General features: G+C 43.4%; 1 protein-coding gene across 3 annotated transcripts in view; it reads left to right on the forward strand.

The window, feature by feature from the left end:
- LOC133568849 (vasoactive intestinal polypeptide receptor 1-like) overlaps window positions 1–19,254 on the forward strand; it is a 115,195-nt gene that overhangs the window by 25,045 nt on the left and 70,896 nt on the right. For 2 of the 3 annotated variants that reach the window (XM_061921026.1, XM_061921025.1), the window contains exons 3-5: window positions 1,387–1,444; window positions 7,971–8,076; window positions 11,943–12,051. In XM_061921026.1, the coding sequence (XP_061777010.1) occupies window positions 1,387–1,444; window positions 7,971–8,076; window positions 11,943–12,051 (273 nt within the window). The remainder of the gene's footprint in view (window positions 1–1,386; window positions 1,445–7,970; window positions 8,077–11,942; window positions 12,052–19,254) is intronic. The other variant, XM_061921027.1, reaches the window with a different exon arrangement.

The raw sequence follows: 19,254 nt of genomic DNA on the forward strand, positions 1-19,254 counted from the left end.
TACACATAAACAACTACATATACATACATAAATACATATATACACACACATACATATATATATAGATATACATACATACATACATATATACATAAATACATATATACACACACATACATAGACATATATATACATATACATACATAAATACATATATACACACATGCATAAAAAACATATATATATATATATATATATATATATATATATATATACACACACACATATACATCCATCCATTTCTACCGCTTATTCCCTTTTGGGGTCGCGGGGGGCGCTGGTGCCTATCTCAGCTAAAATCGGGCGGAAGGCATTTACACTCACATTCACACACTAGGGACCATTTAGTGTTGCCAATCAACCTATCCCACTCCCACATATACATACACATACATATATATATACACATACATACTGTATATATACATATACATGTGCGACTTGTCCAGGGTGTACACCGCCTTCCGCCCGATTGTAGCTGAGATAGGCGACAGCGCCCCCCGCCACCCCAAAAGGGAATAAGCGATAGAAAATGGATGGATGGATGTGACTTCTGTCAAGATTATTTGTTGTTGAACCCCAAGATGCAGAGATGGAGGCAGGCATGGAGTGAGCAAACATGATTTTAATATAAATACTAAGACAAAACCAAACAAAGGGTTCAAACCAAAAGCGCCCACGTGGGCGGATAAAAAAACAAAAGGCCTTTAGCATAGAAGCTAACAAGAAACAAAAAGGAACTTTAGCATGGAAGCTAGAGGATAACAAACAGAAAAACTGGAAATAGCTATGGCTAACAAAAACAGCTCACCGCTACGACGACCAGGACAAGATGTAGCATGACAGGTAATAGCTGAAAGGATGCCAAACACGACAGGTAGCAAAGACACAAGAGTGACATGAGGCAACGACAATACAAATGACAATACAATGATCCAGCAACTGACACAAGACAAAGCAGGTACAAATAGGTGCGGGCTGATTGGCAACAGGTGTGGCCAGGTGCCAATCAGCCGCAGCTGAGGAGGAACACAGCACTCAGGGAACAAGACAGGAAGCTGACAAAATAAGAGCACTAGACAGGAACTAAGGACAGGAAATACTAAACACAGAGGAAACAGACAAATGCAGAGGAAAAAAACTAAAACATAGACAAACTGTCAGAGGAAAGCCTGACAACTTATTTTCTTACCAGGGCGAATCTTTTAGCAAGGTAAGGGTAAAAACTCTGGTCAAAGCTGAAGGTTTGCGCAGAGAGCCTCCCAAGCATGGACCTGACAGAAGGGAAGAACAAAGCTCACTTACTTCAAAGTTTATTTAACAAGCTGCTGTTTGTTTGTGCCGACAGTCACTTGCTTTTATTTAACCTCACCATTTCATCAACAGCTGCAATGTGTCCTGCTCCTCCAGGAAAGAGAACTTTCTGGACGGAAGATGACAAAAAGTAAACGTTTCTTCAAAGTGTTTTTTATCGCCCGACATGATAGTTTACTACATGATAGTTTAGGAGCAGCTAGCTAAGAAAAGTGCAGAGGGCTCACTCGTGCGTGTTGTGTGTGTATGCGTTGCCATGGCAACGGACGCTCAGCCGTTGCCACGGCAGCGGACGCGCGGCCCTCCTATTCTCTTTCCGGAAGAATCGACTTTGGCAAATAAAGGAAATTTAACCCGATTAGATCAATGTAATGTTTATGCAATCATCCATCAAGTTGCAAGAATGTTTATTTTGAGTCACTTATTTGTATTTCCATGTGTTGCACTGGGAAAAAAAAGACCGTCAAAATGAGAACTTTAAAAAGGTATCCATTTGAATCTGCAACAATACGTCATAACAAGAGGCCGAATAAGAAGAAGAGATACATAGCACGGGACACAGGCAGGCTAGGAAGGTGGAGGTTGTTGTGTTCTCATCATTTTACATCCATCACTCAGTCACCCAACATCCATCAGTCAGTCAGTCACCCATCATCCCCTCACAATGTGGACTCTTTTTTACAACAACTCAAGTGAGAAGAAGTGAAAGCCCTAAAGCAACTCTTAATTATGGAGGTAGCACTTTGAACAAAATGCACATTTATTGGCCTTCATGTTGTCATTTAGGGCAGCACGGTGGTAGAGAGGTTAGTGCGTCTGCCTCACAATACGAAGGTCCTGAGTAGTCCTGGGTTCAATCCCGGGCTTGGGACCTTTCTGTGTGGAGTTTGCATGTTCTCCCCGTAACTGCGTGGGTTCCCTCCGGGTACTCCGGCTTCCTCCCACTTCCAAAGACATCCACCTGGAGATAGGCCCCTCCCACCTCCAAAGGCATGCACCTGGGGATAAGCCCCTCCCACTTCCAAAGACATGCACCTGGGGATAGGCCCCTCCCACCTCCAAAGACATGCACCCGGTGATAGGCCCCTCCCACCTCCAAAGACATGCACCTGGGGATAGGCCCCTCCCACTTCCAAAGACATGCACCTGGGGATAGGCCCCTCCCACCTCCAAAGACATGCACCTGGGGATAGGCCCCTCCCACTTCCAAAGACATGCACCTGGGGATAGGCCCCTCCCACCTCCAAAGACATGCACCTGGGGATAGGCCCCTCCCACCTCCAAAGACATGCACCCGGTGATAGGCCCCTCCCACCTCCAAAGACATGCACCTGGGGATAGGCCCCTCCCACCTCCAAAGGCATGCACCTGGGGATAGGCCCCTCCCACTTCCAAAGACATGCACCTGGGGATAGGCCCCTCCCACCTCCAAAGACATGCACCTGGGGATAGGCCCCTCCCACTTCCAAAGACATGCACCTGGGGATAGGCCCCTCCCACCTCCAAAGACATGCACCTGGGGATAGGCCCCTCCCACCTCCAAAGACATGCACCCGGTGATAGGCCCCTCCCACCTCCAAAGACATGCACCTGGGGATAGGCCCCTCCCACTTCCAAAGACATGCACCTGGGGATAGGCCCCTCCCACTTCCAAAGACATGCACCTGGGGATAGGTTGATTGGCAACACTAAATGGGCCCTAGTGTGTGAATGTTGTCTATCTGTGTTGGCCCTGCGATGAGGCGGCGACTTGTCCAGAGTGCACCCCGCATTCCGCCCAATTGTAGCTGAGATAGGGAATAAGCGGTAGAAATGGATGGATGGATAGATTTACAATTTAGATTTAGATGAAAGATTTAGATTTAATATTTAAGTTTAGATTTAACATATACCTTTAGATTCCAAATTTTGATTTAGATTTAACATTGAAATTTAGATTTAACATTTAGATTTGACATCTGGCCCGTGGGAAGTCCCAAGTTAAAAAAAAGTTAAAGTACCAATGATTGTCACACACACACACTAGGAGTGATGGGTAGGTTGTGAGTTCAAATTCCGGCTGAATCACACCAAAGACTATAAAAAAAGGAGCCATTACCTCCCTGCTTGGCACTCAGCATCAAGGCTTGGAATTGGGGGTTAAATCACCAAAAATGATTCCCGGGCGTGGCCACTGCTGCTGCCCACTGCTCCCCTCACACACACACACACACATATATATATATATATATATATTAGGGCTGGGCAACGATTAAAAATTTTAATCGAAGTTAATCGCACTTTTCTCTGATTAATCGCAATTAACTGCATTGTATACACAAAGCCCAATAATGAATTCAAAAGTAGTGTGTAGTGCACCTTTATTGGAATATTCTCCCACATGAACAAAAGCGCCAAAACATTTGTTGTGCAAACACAATTTAAATCAGTCCTTGTTAAACAGTAGCAGTTAAATAGCATATTTTATGAAAATCAACTCAAAAAAATGTAAATACAAACATTTAAGCTTATTGCCACTGCCAGGGTATTTAAGTTATCCTGTTTGTTATGGAAAATAAATATAATCTACATACAAATCTCTGAGCCACAATCATAACATCTGAACAGGCAATTTCTGAGGTAACAGCAGGAACATTTTTTTTATCAGGGATCTTATGTTTAAAAAACCTATATTATAGGTAGTGGGCTGTTTTAGGGAATTTTGGATCAAATTATCCGTGGTAGCAATATTAATAATGTTGTGTTTATTCTGCGTAGTGCACTTAAAATAATTATGACCATATCTAGGAATTGATATGATGGGAATTTTCCGATTGTTTGCTTGGTGCTTTGATAAACTGAAGGCATCATATACATGGTACTATATTGTGATGTTATGAGCCAGGGAAAAAAAAGAACTACCCTACCCAGCATGCAACAGGAGTGACGAGCATGCGCGGTAGCCCGGTATAGGTTGTGTCGCCATGACGGCATCTTGTATGTTGTGATATGCACGCTCTGAAAGTAAACGTTAAGAACTCAGCCAACATTCCTCGTCTGCATTATTCATAAATAGACAGACAACACATATACTCCGCTGCTTCACAGGCCGCTGGATGTAGACGGCAAAGTATTCCCATGCTAGCTAGCCGCTCTAGCAAGCACGCCTCATTCAGTCCAAAACGGCCCGATCTATCCACATCCAGAATTGTCTGGCGGTCGTAAGTGATCCCGGAGTGACCACGCTGTAAGCCAGCCAGGAAATATGCAGAATTGTCCGGTATTTTTGCCAAATGTTCCATCTTTACCAAGAGCCCCTCCACGCCGAAGTACATCCGGGCGCCGCCATCTTTATAAGAAAAGGCGTTAACAAAATAAAAGCATGTAAACAACATACGCAAATGTGCGATAAAATAATTGTCGGCGTTAATAGATTGATGAGTTAACTCGTAATTAACGCATTAATTTGCCCACCCCTAATATATATATCTATACATCTATATATATATATATATATATATATATATATATATAGGTATATCTATATAGATATATAGATATATATATTTATAGCTAAGTCCAAAAGTTTGGGGACCCCTGATCTGGGGTCAACATTTAATTTAAACTTAATTGTGTCATAACGTGGACTATGTGGTTGTTGTATTCCCGAGATGCAAGTAAACTTGGACCGGACATGGCGTGAAGGTAATGACATCTTTATTTTAACACCAATAAAAGGAATAAACAAAAGGCGCGCACAAGGGCGAACGTACAAAACTTGGCCATAAAAGCAAAAACTAGCACAAAGGCAAAACTATGGACAAAAAACAAAAAAACACAAACTGTGGCATTAATAACCAAAAACTTACTTGCGATGACGTGAACAGGGCAGCATGGACTATGAAACAAGCAGCGTGAACTAAGCATGAAACCGTAAACATGACATGAAGCAGAGTGATGTCGTTAGAAAGACAGCCTGGCAACTGGAAGCTTAAATAATAGTGACATGATTAGTGACAGGTGCGCGAGTGCAAAACCTGAGACAGGTGCGTGACGTGAGGACAGGTGAAAACTAATGGGTAGTCATGGAAACAAAACAAACAAGGAAGTGCAAAAACAGGAAACAATGGAGTCTTAAGCAAAACAGAACATAACTAAACAAAAAATGATCACAAGACATGACAAAATGTGATGAAAATGAGCAAAATGTGCGTTAAAGGGGAACATTATCAGCAGACCTATGTAAGCGTCAATATATACCTTGATGGTGCAGAAAAAAGACCATATGTTTTTTTTAACCGATTCCCGAACTCTAAAAGGGGGAATTTGGCGATCTAAACGCCTTTCAATTGTTCGCTGTCGGAGCGATGACCTTTCACCCGTGACGTCCCAATGGGAAGCAATCCGCCATTTTCTCCAACACATTACACACACAAGTCAAATTAGCTCTGTTATTTTCTGTTTTTTCGACTGTTTTCCGTACCTTGTAGACGTCATGCCTCGTCGGTGTGTTGTCGGAGGGTGTAACAACACGATCAGGGACGGATTCAAGTAGCTTTACGTGGAGTGTGCTTCGACTAGCACGGCATGCTAATCGATGCTAACATGCTATTTAGGCTAGCTGTATGTACATATTGCATCGTTTTGCCTCATTTGTAGCTATGTTTGCATCCAGCCTTTCCCTCCACCCACATTTAATGCCAAACAAACACATACCAATTGACGGATCTGTGTTGGCCCTGCGATGAAGTGGCAACTTGTCCAGGGTGTACCCCGCCTCCCGCCCGATTGTAGCTGAGATAGGCGCCAGCGCCCCCCGCTACCCCAAAAGGGAATAAGCGGTAGAAAATGGATGGATGGATGGATTATTATGGGCCTGTTGTAATGCAAGCAGGGTGTACCCCGCCTTCCGCCCGATTGTAGCTGAGATAGGCGCCAGCGCCCCCCGCGACCCTGAAAGGGAATAAGCGGTAGAAAATGGATGGATGGATGGAAGTTGCACCAGTGTCAAAAGATGCGAAAGTCCCTCGTTTGGTTTGCACACTTTACCGACGATGCTACGACAGACATGGCACAGAGATGTGTGGATATCCTGCGACACTCAAAGCAGATGCATTTCCAACGATAAAGTCAACGAAATCACAAAGATGAGTTTTGTTGATGGTATTGACTTATGTGCTAATCAGACATATTTGGTCGCGACATGACTGCCAGCTAATCGATGCTAACATGCTATTTAGACTAGCTGTATGTACATTTGTAGCTATATTTGCATCCAGCCTTTCCCTCCACCCACATTTAATGCCAAACAAACACATACCAATTGACGGATTTAAGTTGCACCAGTGTCAAAAGATGCAAAAGTCCCTCGTTTGGTTTGCACACTTTACCGACGATGCTACGACAGACATGGCACAGAGATGTGTGGATATCCTGCGACACTCAAAGCAGATGCATTTCCAACGATAAAGTCAACGAAATCACAAAGATGAGTTTTGTTGATGGTATTGACTTATGTGCTAATCAGACATATTTGGTCGCGACATGACTGCCAGCTAATCGATGCTAACATGCTATTTAGACTAGCTGTATGTACATTTGTAGCTATATTTGCATCCAGCCTTTCCCTCCACCCACATTTAATGCCAAACAAACACTTACCAATCGACGGATTCAAGTTGCTCCATTGGTCTGGTCAAAAGATGCAATCGTTGTTTAGAAGGCGATTGCCGAATAGCTTCAATAGCTATTCGCTCAATAGCTTCAGTCTCTTCTTCAATTTCGTTTTCGCCATCTGCCTCCAACCATCCGTTTCAATACATGCGTAATCTGTTGAATCGCTTAAACCGCTGAAAACCGAGTCTGAATCCGAGCTAATGTCGCTATATCTTGCTGTGCTATCCGCCATGTTTGTTTGTATTGGCATCACTATGTGACGTCACAGGAAAAAGGACGGGTGGATTTACAGATAGCGAAAATCAGGCACTTTAAAGCCTTTTTTCGGGATATTCCATGATGTGTAAAATTTTGAAAAAAACTTCGAAAAATAAAATAAGCCACTGGGAACTGATTTTTATTGGTTTTAACCCCTCTGAAATTGTGATAATGTTCCCCTTTAAATGAAAAGTGTGCCTGAACTTGTACATCTGTCACATCATTACCTGGAAGCCCAACGAGGCCGAGCGGTGTGGACAACAAACCCCGGCAAGTGACGCCCGCACGGAGGTTCTAATCCTGACTAAGTGTTTGCAGGAATGTGCGGAGAGGCAGACTTTACAAAGCGGCCCAAATGTAGTTAGTTGCGCTCAATCAAATGATCAAATCACGCTAATTTACTGGCACACACACACGCATCTGTCTGCCACGCACACACACCTCCGCCACTCATTACAGCGTCACTGATACTTCCCATTAGCCGCCAAACGCTGGACGTTGTGTCTTTAAATCAACCCCAGCATCTCCTGGGATGCTCCTTCAGAGACAGGGAGAGGGAGAGAGACAGAGAGAGAGAGCGAGAGAGAGAGAGAGAGAGAGAGAGAGAGAGGACTCAAGTTTTCATGTGGCAGACAGGACTGGAAGTCATCTATTTTGGATTTGACACAGTACATATTTCATAGCAGGACTGAAACAGCTGGATCTATTTTCTTCTTCTTCTTCTTCTTCTTCTTCTTCTTCAGCATCATGACCATGACGGACATCTCCATGGGGGATACAGGAATGTTGACCAAGGGATGGCAGAGGAGTTTGTTTCTCATCTTCACTCTTTCTCTGTGCTCCATGCTGGTGAGTGATTGATTGATTGAAACTTGTATTAGTAGTACAGCTGCATGTGTGCATGTGTGGTGAGTACAGCTGCATGTGTGGTGAGTACAGCTGCATGTGTGCATGTGTGGTGAGTACAGCTGTATGTGTGCATGTGTGGTGAGTACAGCTGTATGTGTGGTGAGTACAGCTGTATGTGTGGTGAGTACAGCTGCATGTGTGGTGAGTACAGCTGCATGTGTGGTGAGTACAGCTGTATGTGTGGTGAGTACAGCTGCATGTGTGGTGAGTACAGCTGCATGTGTGGTGAGTACAGCTGCATGTGTGGTGAGTACAGCTGCATGTGTGGTGAGTACAGCTGCATGTGTGCATGTGTGGTGAGTACAGCTGCATGTGTGCATGTGTGGTGAGTACAGCTGCATGTGTGGTGAGTACAGCTGCATGTGTGCATGTGTGGTGAGTACAGCTGCATGTGTGGTGAGTACAGCTGCATGTGTGGTGAGTACAGCTGCGTGTGTGGTGAGTACAGCTGCATGTGTGCATGTGTGCGTGGTGGTGAGTACAGCTGCATGTGTGATGAGTACAGCTGCATGTGTGGTGACTACAGCTGCATATGTGGTGAGTACAGCTGCATGTGTGGTGAGTACAGCTGCATGTGTGGTGACTACAGCTGAATATGTGGTGAGTACAGCTGCATGTGTGGTGAGTACAGCTGCATGTGTGGTGAGTACAGCTGCATGTGTGGTGAGTACAGCTGAATATGTGGTGAGTACAGCTGCATGTGTGGTGAGTACAGCTGCATGTGTGCATGCTGGTGAGTACAGCTGCATGTGTGCAGTGTGAGTACAGCTGCATGTGTGCATGTGTGGTGAGTACAGCTGCATGTGTTGTGAGTACAGCTGCATGTGTTGTGAGTACAGCTGCATGTGTGCGTGGTGGTGAGTGCAGCTGCATGTGTGGTGAGTACAGCTGCATGTGTTGTGAGTACAGCTGCATGTGTGCAGTGTGAGTACAGCTGCATGTGTGCATGTGTGGTGAGTACAGCTGCATGTGTGGTGAGTACAGCTGCATGTGTGCATGTGTGGTGAGTACAGCTGCATGTGTTGTGAGTACAGCTGCATGTGTTGTGAGTACAGCTGCATGTGTGCGTGGTGGTGAGTGCAGCTGCATGTGTGGTGAGTACAGCTGCATGTGTTGTGAGTACAGCTGCATGTGTGCAGTGTGAGTACAGCTGCATGTGTGCATGTGTGGTGAGTACAGCTGCATGTGTGGTGAGTACAGCTGCATGTGTGGTGAGTACAGCTGCATGTGTGCGTGGTGGTGAGTACAGCTGCATATGTGGTGAGTGCAGCTGCATGTGTGCGTGGTGGTGAGTACAGCTGCATATGTGGTGAGTACAGCTGCATGTGTGCGTGGTGGTGAGTACAGCTGCATATGTGGTGAGTGCAGCTGCATGTGTGCGTGGTGGTGAGTACAGCTGCATGTGTGCGTGGTGGTGAGTGCAGCTGCATGTGTGCGTGGTGGTGAGTGCAGCTGCATGTGTGCGTGGTGGTGAGTACAGCTGCATGTGTGCGTGGTGGTGAGTGCAGCTGCATGTGTGCGTGGTGGTGAGTACAGCTGCATGTGTGCATGTGTGGTGAGTACAGCTGCATGTGTGCATGTGTGGTGAGTACAGCTGCATGTGTGCGTGGTGGTGAGTACAGCTGCATGTGTGCGTGGTGGTGAGTACAGCTGCATGTGTGCGTGGTGGTGAGTGCAGCTGCATGTGTGCGTGGTGGTGAGTACAGCTGCATGTGTGCATGTGTGGTGAGTACAGCTGCATGTGTGCATGTGTGGTGAGTACAGCTGCATGTGTGCATGTGTGGTGAGTACAGCTGCATGTGTGCGTGGTGGTGAGTACAGCTGCATGTGTGCGTGGTGGTGAGTACAGCTGCATGTGTGCATGTGTGGTGAGTACAGCTGCATGTGTGCGTGGTGGTGAGTACAGCTGCATGTGTGCGTGGTGGTGAGTACAGCTGCATATGTGGTGAGTACAGCTGCATGTGTGCATGTGTGGTGAGTACAGCTGCATGTGTGCATGTGTGGTGAGTACAGCTGCATGTGTGGTGAGTACAGCTGCATGTGTGGAGAGTACAGCTGCATGTGTGCATATGTGGTGAGTACAGCTGCATGTGTGCATGCTTGAGTGTGGCTGAAAGTCCTTCTTTTAAAGTGAGCTGCGCTCTCAGGACAGACAAGTTGCGAGAAGGAGACATACCGGCTGTTCTTGTTGCGGGCCAGCATGACTAATGTGTTCATTAGCCCACTGACACTAATTAGAGATGATTAAGGTGCGTGGCCGTGAAACAACGTCACGGACACGATACCAATCAGACTTTGAGTCAGCAGGGGAAATGAGCTGAAGTTGATAGACTGAATAAGAAGGTAAAGATGACAGAGCAGGCATGAGCTACTAAGCCAAATGTGCAAGAAGTTGACAACCCAAGTCATACCTCAACTTACATGCACCTTGACTTACATGCACCTTAACTTACAAGTAGTGTTGTCCCCATACCGATATTTTGCTACCTACATGCATTTTGATACTTTTCAGTACTGTTTTATACTTTTCTAAATGTGGCCCCCCAAGTCAAAAATAATTGCCCAGGCCTGATGTACACCTTGAAGACTGCCCTGGGACCACAACTACCAGCCTGGTGTGCTTAATAGGACACAAAAAAGGCACAGCACTTGACTTAAAGGCGTACTGAAATGAGATTTTCTTATTTAAAAGGGGATAGCAGGTCCATTCTATGTGTCATACTTGATCATTTCGCGATATTGCCATATTTTTGCTGAAAGGATTTAGTAGAGAACATCCACGATAAAGTTCGCAACTTTTGGTGTTAAAAGAAAAGCCCTGCCTCTACCGGAAGTAGCAGACGATGACGTCACATGTTGATGGCTCCTCACATATTCACATTGTTTTTAATGGGAGCCTCCAACAAAATGTGCTATTCGGACCGAGAAAACGACAATTTCCCCATTAATTTGAGCGAGGATGAAAGATTCGTGTTTGAGGATATTGATAGTGACGGACTAGAAAGAAAAAAAAAAGTAAAAAAAAAAAAATTGCGATTGCATTGGGACGGATTCCGATGTTTTTAAACACATTTATTAGGATAATTCTGGGAAATCCCTTATCTTTCTATTGTGTTGTTAGTGTTTTAGTGAGTTAAATAGTACCTGATAGTCGGAGGTGTACGTCAACGGGTGTCTTGATGCCAATGTCTCAGGGGAGTCGACGGCAGCTTTATGGACGGCATTAGCTCAGCTTTTCTCCGTTAAGAAGCGACTTTTTACCACAATTTTCTCACCGAAACCTGCTGGTTGACATTCCGTCATGATTCATGTTTGGTTGACCGCACTCTGATCCAACGTAAAGCTTCACCACCGGGAATTTTAAAAAAGGAATCACAGTGTGTTTGTGTGGTTAAAGGCTAAAGTTTCCCAACTCCATCTTTCTACTGTGACTTCTCCAATATTAATTGAACAAATTGCAAAAGATTCAGCAACACAGATGTCCAAAATACTGTGTAATTATGCCGTTAAAGCAGACGACTTTTAGCTGTGTGTGTGTGCAGCGCTCATACTTCCTAAAAACCCGTGACGTCTTGCGTACACGTCATCATTACACGACGTTTTCAAGACAAAACTCCCGGGAAATTTAAAATTGTAATTTAGTAAACTAAAAAGGCCGTATTGGCATGTGTTGCAATGTTTATATTTCATCATTGATATATAAACTATCAGACTGTGTGGTCGCTAGTAGTGGCTTTCAGTAGGCCTTTAAGAGTATTATCGTGTTGCTGTGTGTGTTTTACCGTGTTCTTGTGTCGTCATTTCAGACCGAGGCCATCCACCCGGACTGCGCCATCATTGTTCAGCACCTGAGGGCCCGCCAGGCCTGCGTCTTGGCGAGGAGGAGGGAAGTTCAGAACCAGACCGAGCTCAGAGGTGAGTTCCTTGGGCCTGATGATGGCGTCTGCCACGGAAACACTCGCACACAAACCTCGTGACACTGCTTTTACACCACCACGGGGAATCTAGTTTAACTGTGGATTTCATTCACGGCTCGCAAAAAAAATAATTAGGGACCGAATGTCTCTTTGGGACAGAGGACCCTATTGAATTTCTAGCGTTTTATTCTTTCTTTATTATTATTCTGCAGATTTGAGCTGTAATTTGACCCCCTTAACATGCTTCAAAACTCACCAAATTTGACACACATATCAGGACTGCCAAACATTGCGATTTATTCAAAAAACATAACCCCAAAACTAAAAACTGCGCTCTAATACCCCCTAGGAATAAAACACAGACAAAACTACTCCTAGGAAGAAAACACAGACAAACTGCCTGTAACTTCCAGTAGGAATGTCATAGAGACATGAAACAAAAAACTCTATGTAGGTCTCACTTAGACCTACATTTCATATTCTGACATCCTTCAGCAAAAATCAACAGGAAGTTTGCAATTCCCCCTTCAAAACAAAAGTTTTGTAAAAACACTCACCTTTGCCACTTTGAGCTGTAATTTGACCCCCTTAACATGCTTCAAAACTCACCAAACTGGACACACACATCAGGACTGGCGAAAATTGCGATCTAATCAAAAAACCTAACCCCAAAACTTAAAATTGTGCTCTAGCGCCCCCTAGGAATAAAACACAGACAAAACTACTCCTAGGAAGAAAACACAGACAAAACTGCCTGTAACTTCCAGTAGGAATGTCGTAGAGGTGCGAAACAAAAGCCTCTATGTAGGTCTTACTTAGACCTACATTTCATATTTTGATCCCCGGCAAAAATCAACAGGAAAATTGCAATCCCCCCTTCAAAACAAAAGTTTTGTAAAAACCGGTCAATCAAACATTATCTCCTCTGAGCACGTTTGGCGTGTCGGCTTCAAACTACCCCAGGCAAGTGATTGAACCCTTCTGGTTAAAAGTTGATGAAAGACTTTTAATTACTGCTACGGTTTTGATTTTATCAGCCTTCAAAGAACCGCTGCGCTGAAAACCATTTCGAAGATGGCCGCCGTGCGCAGACACAGTGAGGGAGACGTTTTTCTTCTTCTTTTTTTTTCCGTACCTTCTGCTGCTGGTGCGCACGCACCAACATTCTTGAGGGAGGGTCTGTGATCGTTTATACCAAGATGGCTGCCAGGTGCCGTAGCTAAGCCGGTATGTTTTAAAGTTGTCGTTTGCCTGCATATCGTAAAAACAACCGTCCAACATTTTACAACTAATTGTAAACTTATAGGTGCCGACCATCAGGGCCGAGTTGCGACGAGAGAGTGTGTCGATGTTAAGATATTATGCCGAGTTGGTAAGTCTATCTGTTTGCTAATAGTAGCTACTAGCCGTACCCATGTATTTCCAATGGGCGGTTAGCATCGGGTTTTAATCCCGTTTCCTCCTATGTTTCTGCTCCGATTGAATTTCTTTGTATGTCGAGTCTTTATTTTGGGTGTGTCATACTGTATAGTGCAGGGGTAGGGAAGCTATGGCTCGCGAGCCAGATGTGGCTCTTTTGATGACTGCATCTGGCTCTCAGATACATCATATCTGACACTGCTTAACATGATAAGTAATGAATAATTCCACTTGTAATCACAGTGTTAAAAATAACGTTCAAAATATAAAATATTGTCATGCATTTTTGTGTTCAAGAAGTTGGTAAGAAGTAATTTATTTATTATTGGTTAGTGTGGGGCTCGCCCTCCTGGGGGTTCTTCAGACCACCAAGCACCGACATGAGAGCCTGTTTCAGGGTTACAATATTGTTTTATTTTTCAATAAGTCTCTCAGTTGCTTTCCAGCAATTGTCTTTTTCTCTTTCGTTCTGGCTCGCACTCTGGTTTCTAGCCAAAAGCCGGTCTCTCTTCCTGGCTGCTGCTTATAACATAGCGACAGGTGATCAGATAAAAAGGCCCAGGTGGGCCGTCTGCGCACCTGTCGCTAAATTCGGGGACGGTCCTGGCAACACCCTGCTTCCCTGCAGGCCCGCAGGCTACGCCCCCTCCACAGTTAGCTTCAGAATAACAATGTTATTACAAAGAATAAGAGACCTCTCTATAAATGTTGGTCTTTCTTAAAAATGCACGTGTTTTGTTGTGTTCAGTGTTAAAAAAATATATTATATGGCTCTTACGGAAATACATTTTAAAATATTTGGCTTCTTGGCTCTCTCAGCCAAAAAGGTTCCCGACCCCTGGTATAGTGCCTACAAGTCTGATGTATAAAACATGTGTATACAACTTTTTATCTGTGTAATAATCCATCCATCCATCTTCTAACGCTTATCGGGCTTGGGTCGCGAGGGCAGCAGCCAAAGCGGTCCCGTCCATCGCTGCTTGCAGCTTTAATTATGATTGTTCCCACATGACTAATAAGAGAGTAATGCATGCATATATGGAAAAAAAAGGGGCCAATATGTGATATAAAAATTTTAAACCCAATAATTGGTGGTGTCAGCACTGCTCCTCCACCAGTCCCACTCATTGACTCCTTCAACTTGAAATGAGCATCACCATAAAGCCTTCAGGCCAATGAACTTTGACATTTTCTCCACTAATCTGATGTAAATGAGACTGATGGCAGCAAACAATGGACTGACACAAGACTCTGGGCGCAGATTTCCGCCTGCGACTCATTATGAAGATAAATGTCGTGTGATGAAGTTTGCTGTCAGAGTGAGTGTGCTTGTGTGTCTGTGAGGAGAAGCACCTGCAGCACACATTCTGACAATAAATATCAATCAATCAATGTTTACTTATATAGCCCTAAATCACTAGTGTCTCAAAGGGCTGCACAAACCACCACGACATCCTCGGTAGGCCCACATAAGGGCAAGGAAAACTCACACCCAGTGGGACGTCGGTGACAATAATGACTATGAGAACCTTGGAGAGGAGGAAAACAATGGATGTCGAGCGGGTCTAACATGATACTGTGAAAGTTCAATCCACAATGGATCCAACACAGCAGCGAGAGTCCCGTTCACAGCGGAGCCAGCAGGAAACCATCCCAAGCGGAGGCGGATCAGCATCGCAGAGATGTCCCCAGCCGATACACAGGCAAGCAGTACATGGCCACCGGATCGGACCGGACCCCCTCCACAAAGGAGAGTGGGACATAGAAGAAAAAGAAAAGAAACGGCAGATCAACTGGTCTAAAAAGGGAGTCTATTTAAAGGCTAGAATATACAAATGAGTTTTAAGGTGAGACTTAAATGCTTCTACTGAGGTGGCATCGCGAACTGTTACCGGGAGGGCATTCCAGAGTACTGGAGCCCGAACGGAAAACGCTCTATAGCCCGCAGACTTTTTTTGGGCTTTAGGAATCACTAATAAGCCGGAGTCCTTTGAAGGCAGATTTCTTGCCGGGACATATGGTACAATACAATCGGCAAGATAGGATGGAGCTAGACCGTGTAGTATTTTATACGTAAGTAGTAAAACCTTAAAGTCACATCTTAAGTGCACAGGAAGCCAGTGCAGGTGAGCCAGTACAGGTATATATGTATGTATATATGTATATAAAGGTATATACAGTATAGGTATATATGTATGTATATATGTATATAAAGGTATATACAGTATAGGTATATATGTATGTATATATGTATATAAAGGTATATACAGTATAGGTATATATGTATGTATATATGTATATAAAGGTATATACAGTACAGGCGTAATATGATCAAACTTTCTTGTTCTTGTCAAAAGTCTAGCAGCCGCATTTTGTACCAACTGTAATCTTTTAATGCTAGACATGGGGAGACCCGAAAATAATACGTTACAGTAATCGAGGCGAGACGTAACAAACGCATGGATAATGATCTCAGCGTCTTTAGTGGACAGAATGGAGCGAATTTTAGCGATATTATCTTGCTTGCCATACTTAACACCGCATTTCTAAAGAAATAAAATATCAGCTGGCACAAAATAGCTACCGTATTTCCTTGAATTGCCGCCGGGGCACTAGTTAATTTAAAACCTCTTCTCACTTCGGCGCTTACCAAAGGCATGCGGTAAATTTAGGCCTGCGCTTCTAAATTTGAGTGTGATGTAAGGATACATCATGAAAAGCACATTTAATAAAAAAAAATGTTATTATGGTCTTACCTTTACTTATAAATGAAGTCCATGCGCAGCTCCTTCTGATCGAAAGCATCGATAACTTATTCATAGACGTCTTCCTTATCTTTCTTCAGTTTTAAAAGTCTCTCTGTCTCAATGGAGATCTTCCTTTATTACCTCCTGATTCGATTAAAAGTCCAGTTTAGAAAACTTGTTTTATTTTAGATATGTAATCCTCCATGTTAAAAGTGCAAGCGAGAGGAAAAAATAAAGGATGGCTGCTTGTTGTCACTTCTTCTGCAGCCGAGTAGTCGCAAGAAGGATCACTAGCGCCCTCTACCACCAGGAGGCGGGAGTCATTTAATGACTCATATTTGACACACGCAGCTACGGTATATTAATAAAACATTGCTGCTTACTGTTCTTTTTAGCTTATTGAATAGCTTGGACCTTAAATCCTACTGAATAGCTCTTAATCTTCTTACCTTTATGCGATTTTTAATGATTGAAATCATCCTCCTCCATTTTGAAAATGATGACAGGTGAAGTGTCACTCGTGACGTGACGAGTTTGACCCGGCAGTAATTCTAGGCAGGAGCATACTATATACCCGGCGGCAATTCAAGGAAATACGGTATCTAAAGTGTGTTGACAAAAAAATATTATTTTGTAAATGTGTAGCTCAGGGGTGTCAAATGTACGGCCCGAGGGCCTGATCAAGACCGCGAACAGGTTTTTATCCGGCCCGCGGGATGGGTTTGCTGGTTAGAGTGTCCGCCCTGAGTTGGGTAGGTTGTGAGTTCAAACCCTGGCCGAGTCATACCAAAGACTATAAAAATGGGAGCCATTACCTCCCAGCATCAAGGGTTGGAATTGGGGGTTGAATCACCAAAAATTATTCCCGGGCGCAGCCACCGCTGCTGCTCACTGCTCCCCTCACCTCCCAGTGGGTGAACAAGGGTGATGGGGAAAATTGCAGGGAATGATTTTCATCAATCAATCAATCAATGTTTATTTATATAGCCCTAAATCACAAGTGTCTCAAAGGGCTGCACAAACCACAACGACATCCTCGGTAAAGCCCACATAAGGGCAAGGAAAAACTCACACCCAGTGGGACGTCGGTGACAGTGACAATGATGACTATGAGAAATCTTGGAGAGGACCGCATATGTGCCCCCCCCCCCCCCCCCCCCCCCCCCGTGTGTGTGTGTGTGACTATAATCGCTACTTTAACTTTAACTAAGTATAAAAATTTACCTGAAATTTTTGAATGAAAGAAATTGCTGTTCTAAATGTGTCCACTAGATGTCGCAATAGCAATTATTTGTATCTTTGTAGATGATGCTACATATGTAAAAATAATAAAGCACATGATATTAGTGCACCAGTCCAGTAACATGAAAAAACCTCATAAATAACATCCTGTAATTTGATTTTTATTTTTATTTTTTTACCTTGATGGATTGAAAATGAACAGCAATGAGTTGACTGAAGAACATTATCACATCCTTTATTCAGAAAATTTAAATAAGGACAAATAAAGATAGAATACTATTAACCGGAACATGTAAGTGTAAAAAACAACAACATTATGATTTGGACATTTTCACAATGTGCTTGTTCTATTTTTAGACAAAGAAAACAATCTAAAGCCGTCTTTATTTTCAAGTTATCGTGCCGTGATTTTACCAGTCTTGGGAGTGGATTTTTCTCCATGTCGCCCCCGGTCTAAAATGAGTTTGAAACGTCTGGTGTAGCTGTTGCTTGTTCCGTTTTAAGACTTTGACTTAATTGTCATTCAAATTTGAACTTTACAGCACAGATAAGAACAAAATTTCGTTACATAAGCTCATGGTAGTGCAGGATAAAAAAAAGGAAAAAGGTGCATATATATTTAAATAAATATATACAAATAATATATAAATACATATATAAAATAAATAAATATATATAAATAAATAAATAGATTACTGTACGGATAAATATATTGCACTTTTTCACACGCGTCCACCTTTATGGATGTATGTTAAATTGTCTTTTTTATTCCAGCGAGTTAATCCATTTTGCGGGGAGTTGAGGGGATAATTTAATTATGATGCGTTCAAGAGTCTTACGGCCTGAGGGAAGAAGCTGTTACAGAACCTGGAGGTTCTGCTTCGGAGGCTGCGGAACCTCTTTCTAGAATCCAGCATTGAAAACAGTCCTTGGTGAGGGTGGGAGGAGTCATTGCAGATTTTTTGAGCCCTGGTCAGGCAGCGGCTTTTTCCGATCTCCTGGATAGGAGGAAGAGGAGTCCTGATGATCTTTTAAAGGAGCAGTTCTCCGTGAGGTGGTGTGCGTAAACATCGTGAGGTCCGGAGCTTTTTATCAATCATGACCTTGTAAAAAAGCAACTTCAAAAACGACAGTTTTGAACCCTCATAATTACACTACCTCAACTCGTGAGCACATTTGGGTCAATGACTGAGCTCGTATCTCACAAGCCTCAAACAGCACTTTAAAAATGAATTCAAATGAACCCTCATTATTTGAACACGCAACATGCCTTTCAAGAAGAAACTAATACTACAAACAACTGCAGTCATTTTATACACACCCCGTTTCCATATGAGTTGGGAAATTGTGTTAGATGTAAATATAAACAGAATACAATGATTTGCAAATCCTTTTCAAGCCATATTCAGTTGAATATGCTACAAAGACAACATATTTGATGTTCAAACTGATAAAACATTTTTTTTGCAAAGAGTCATTAACTTTTGAATTTAATGCCAGCAACACGTGACAAATAAGTTGGAACGGTGGCAATAAATACCGATAAAGTTGAGGAATGCTCATCAAACACTTATATGGAACATCCCACAGGTGTGCAGGCTAATTGGGAACAGGTGGGTGCCATGATTGGCTATAAAAGCAGCTTCCATGAAATACTAAGTAATTCCCAAACAAGGATGGGGTGAGGGTCACCAATTTGTAAGCAAATTGTCAAACAGTTTTAGAACATTTCTCAACGAGCTATTGCAAGGAATTTAGGGATTTTACCATCTACGGTCTGTAAAATCATCAAA

The sequence above is a fragment of the Nerophis ophidion genome, linkage group LG14 (genome assembly GCF_033978795.1).
Source record: "Nerophis ophidion isolate RoL-2023_Sa linkage group LG14, RoL_Noph_v1.0, whole genome shotgun sequence".
Lineage (NCBI taxonomy): Eukaryota > Metazoa > Chordata > Actinopteri > Syngnathiformes > Syngnathidae > Nerophis > Nerophis ophidion.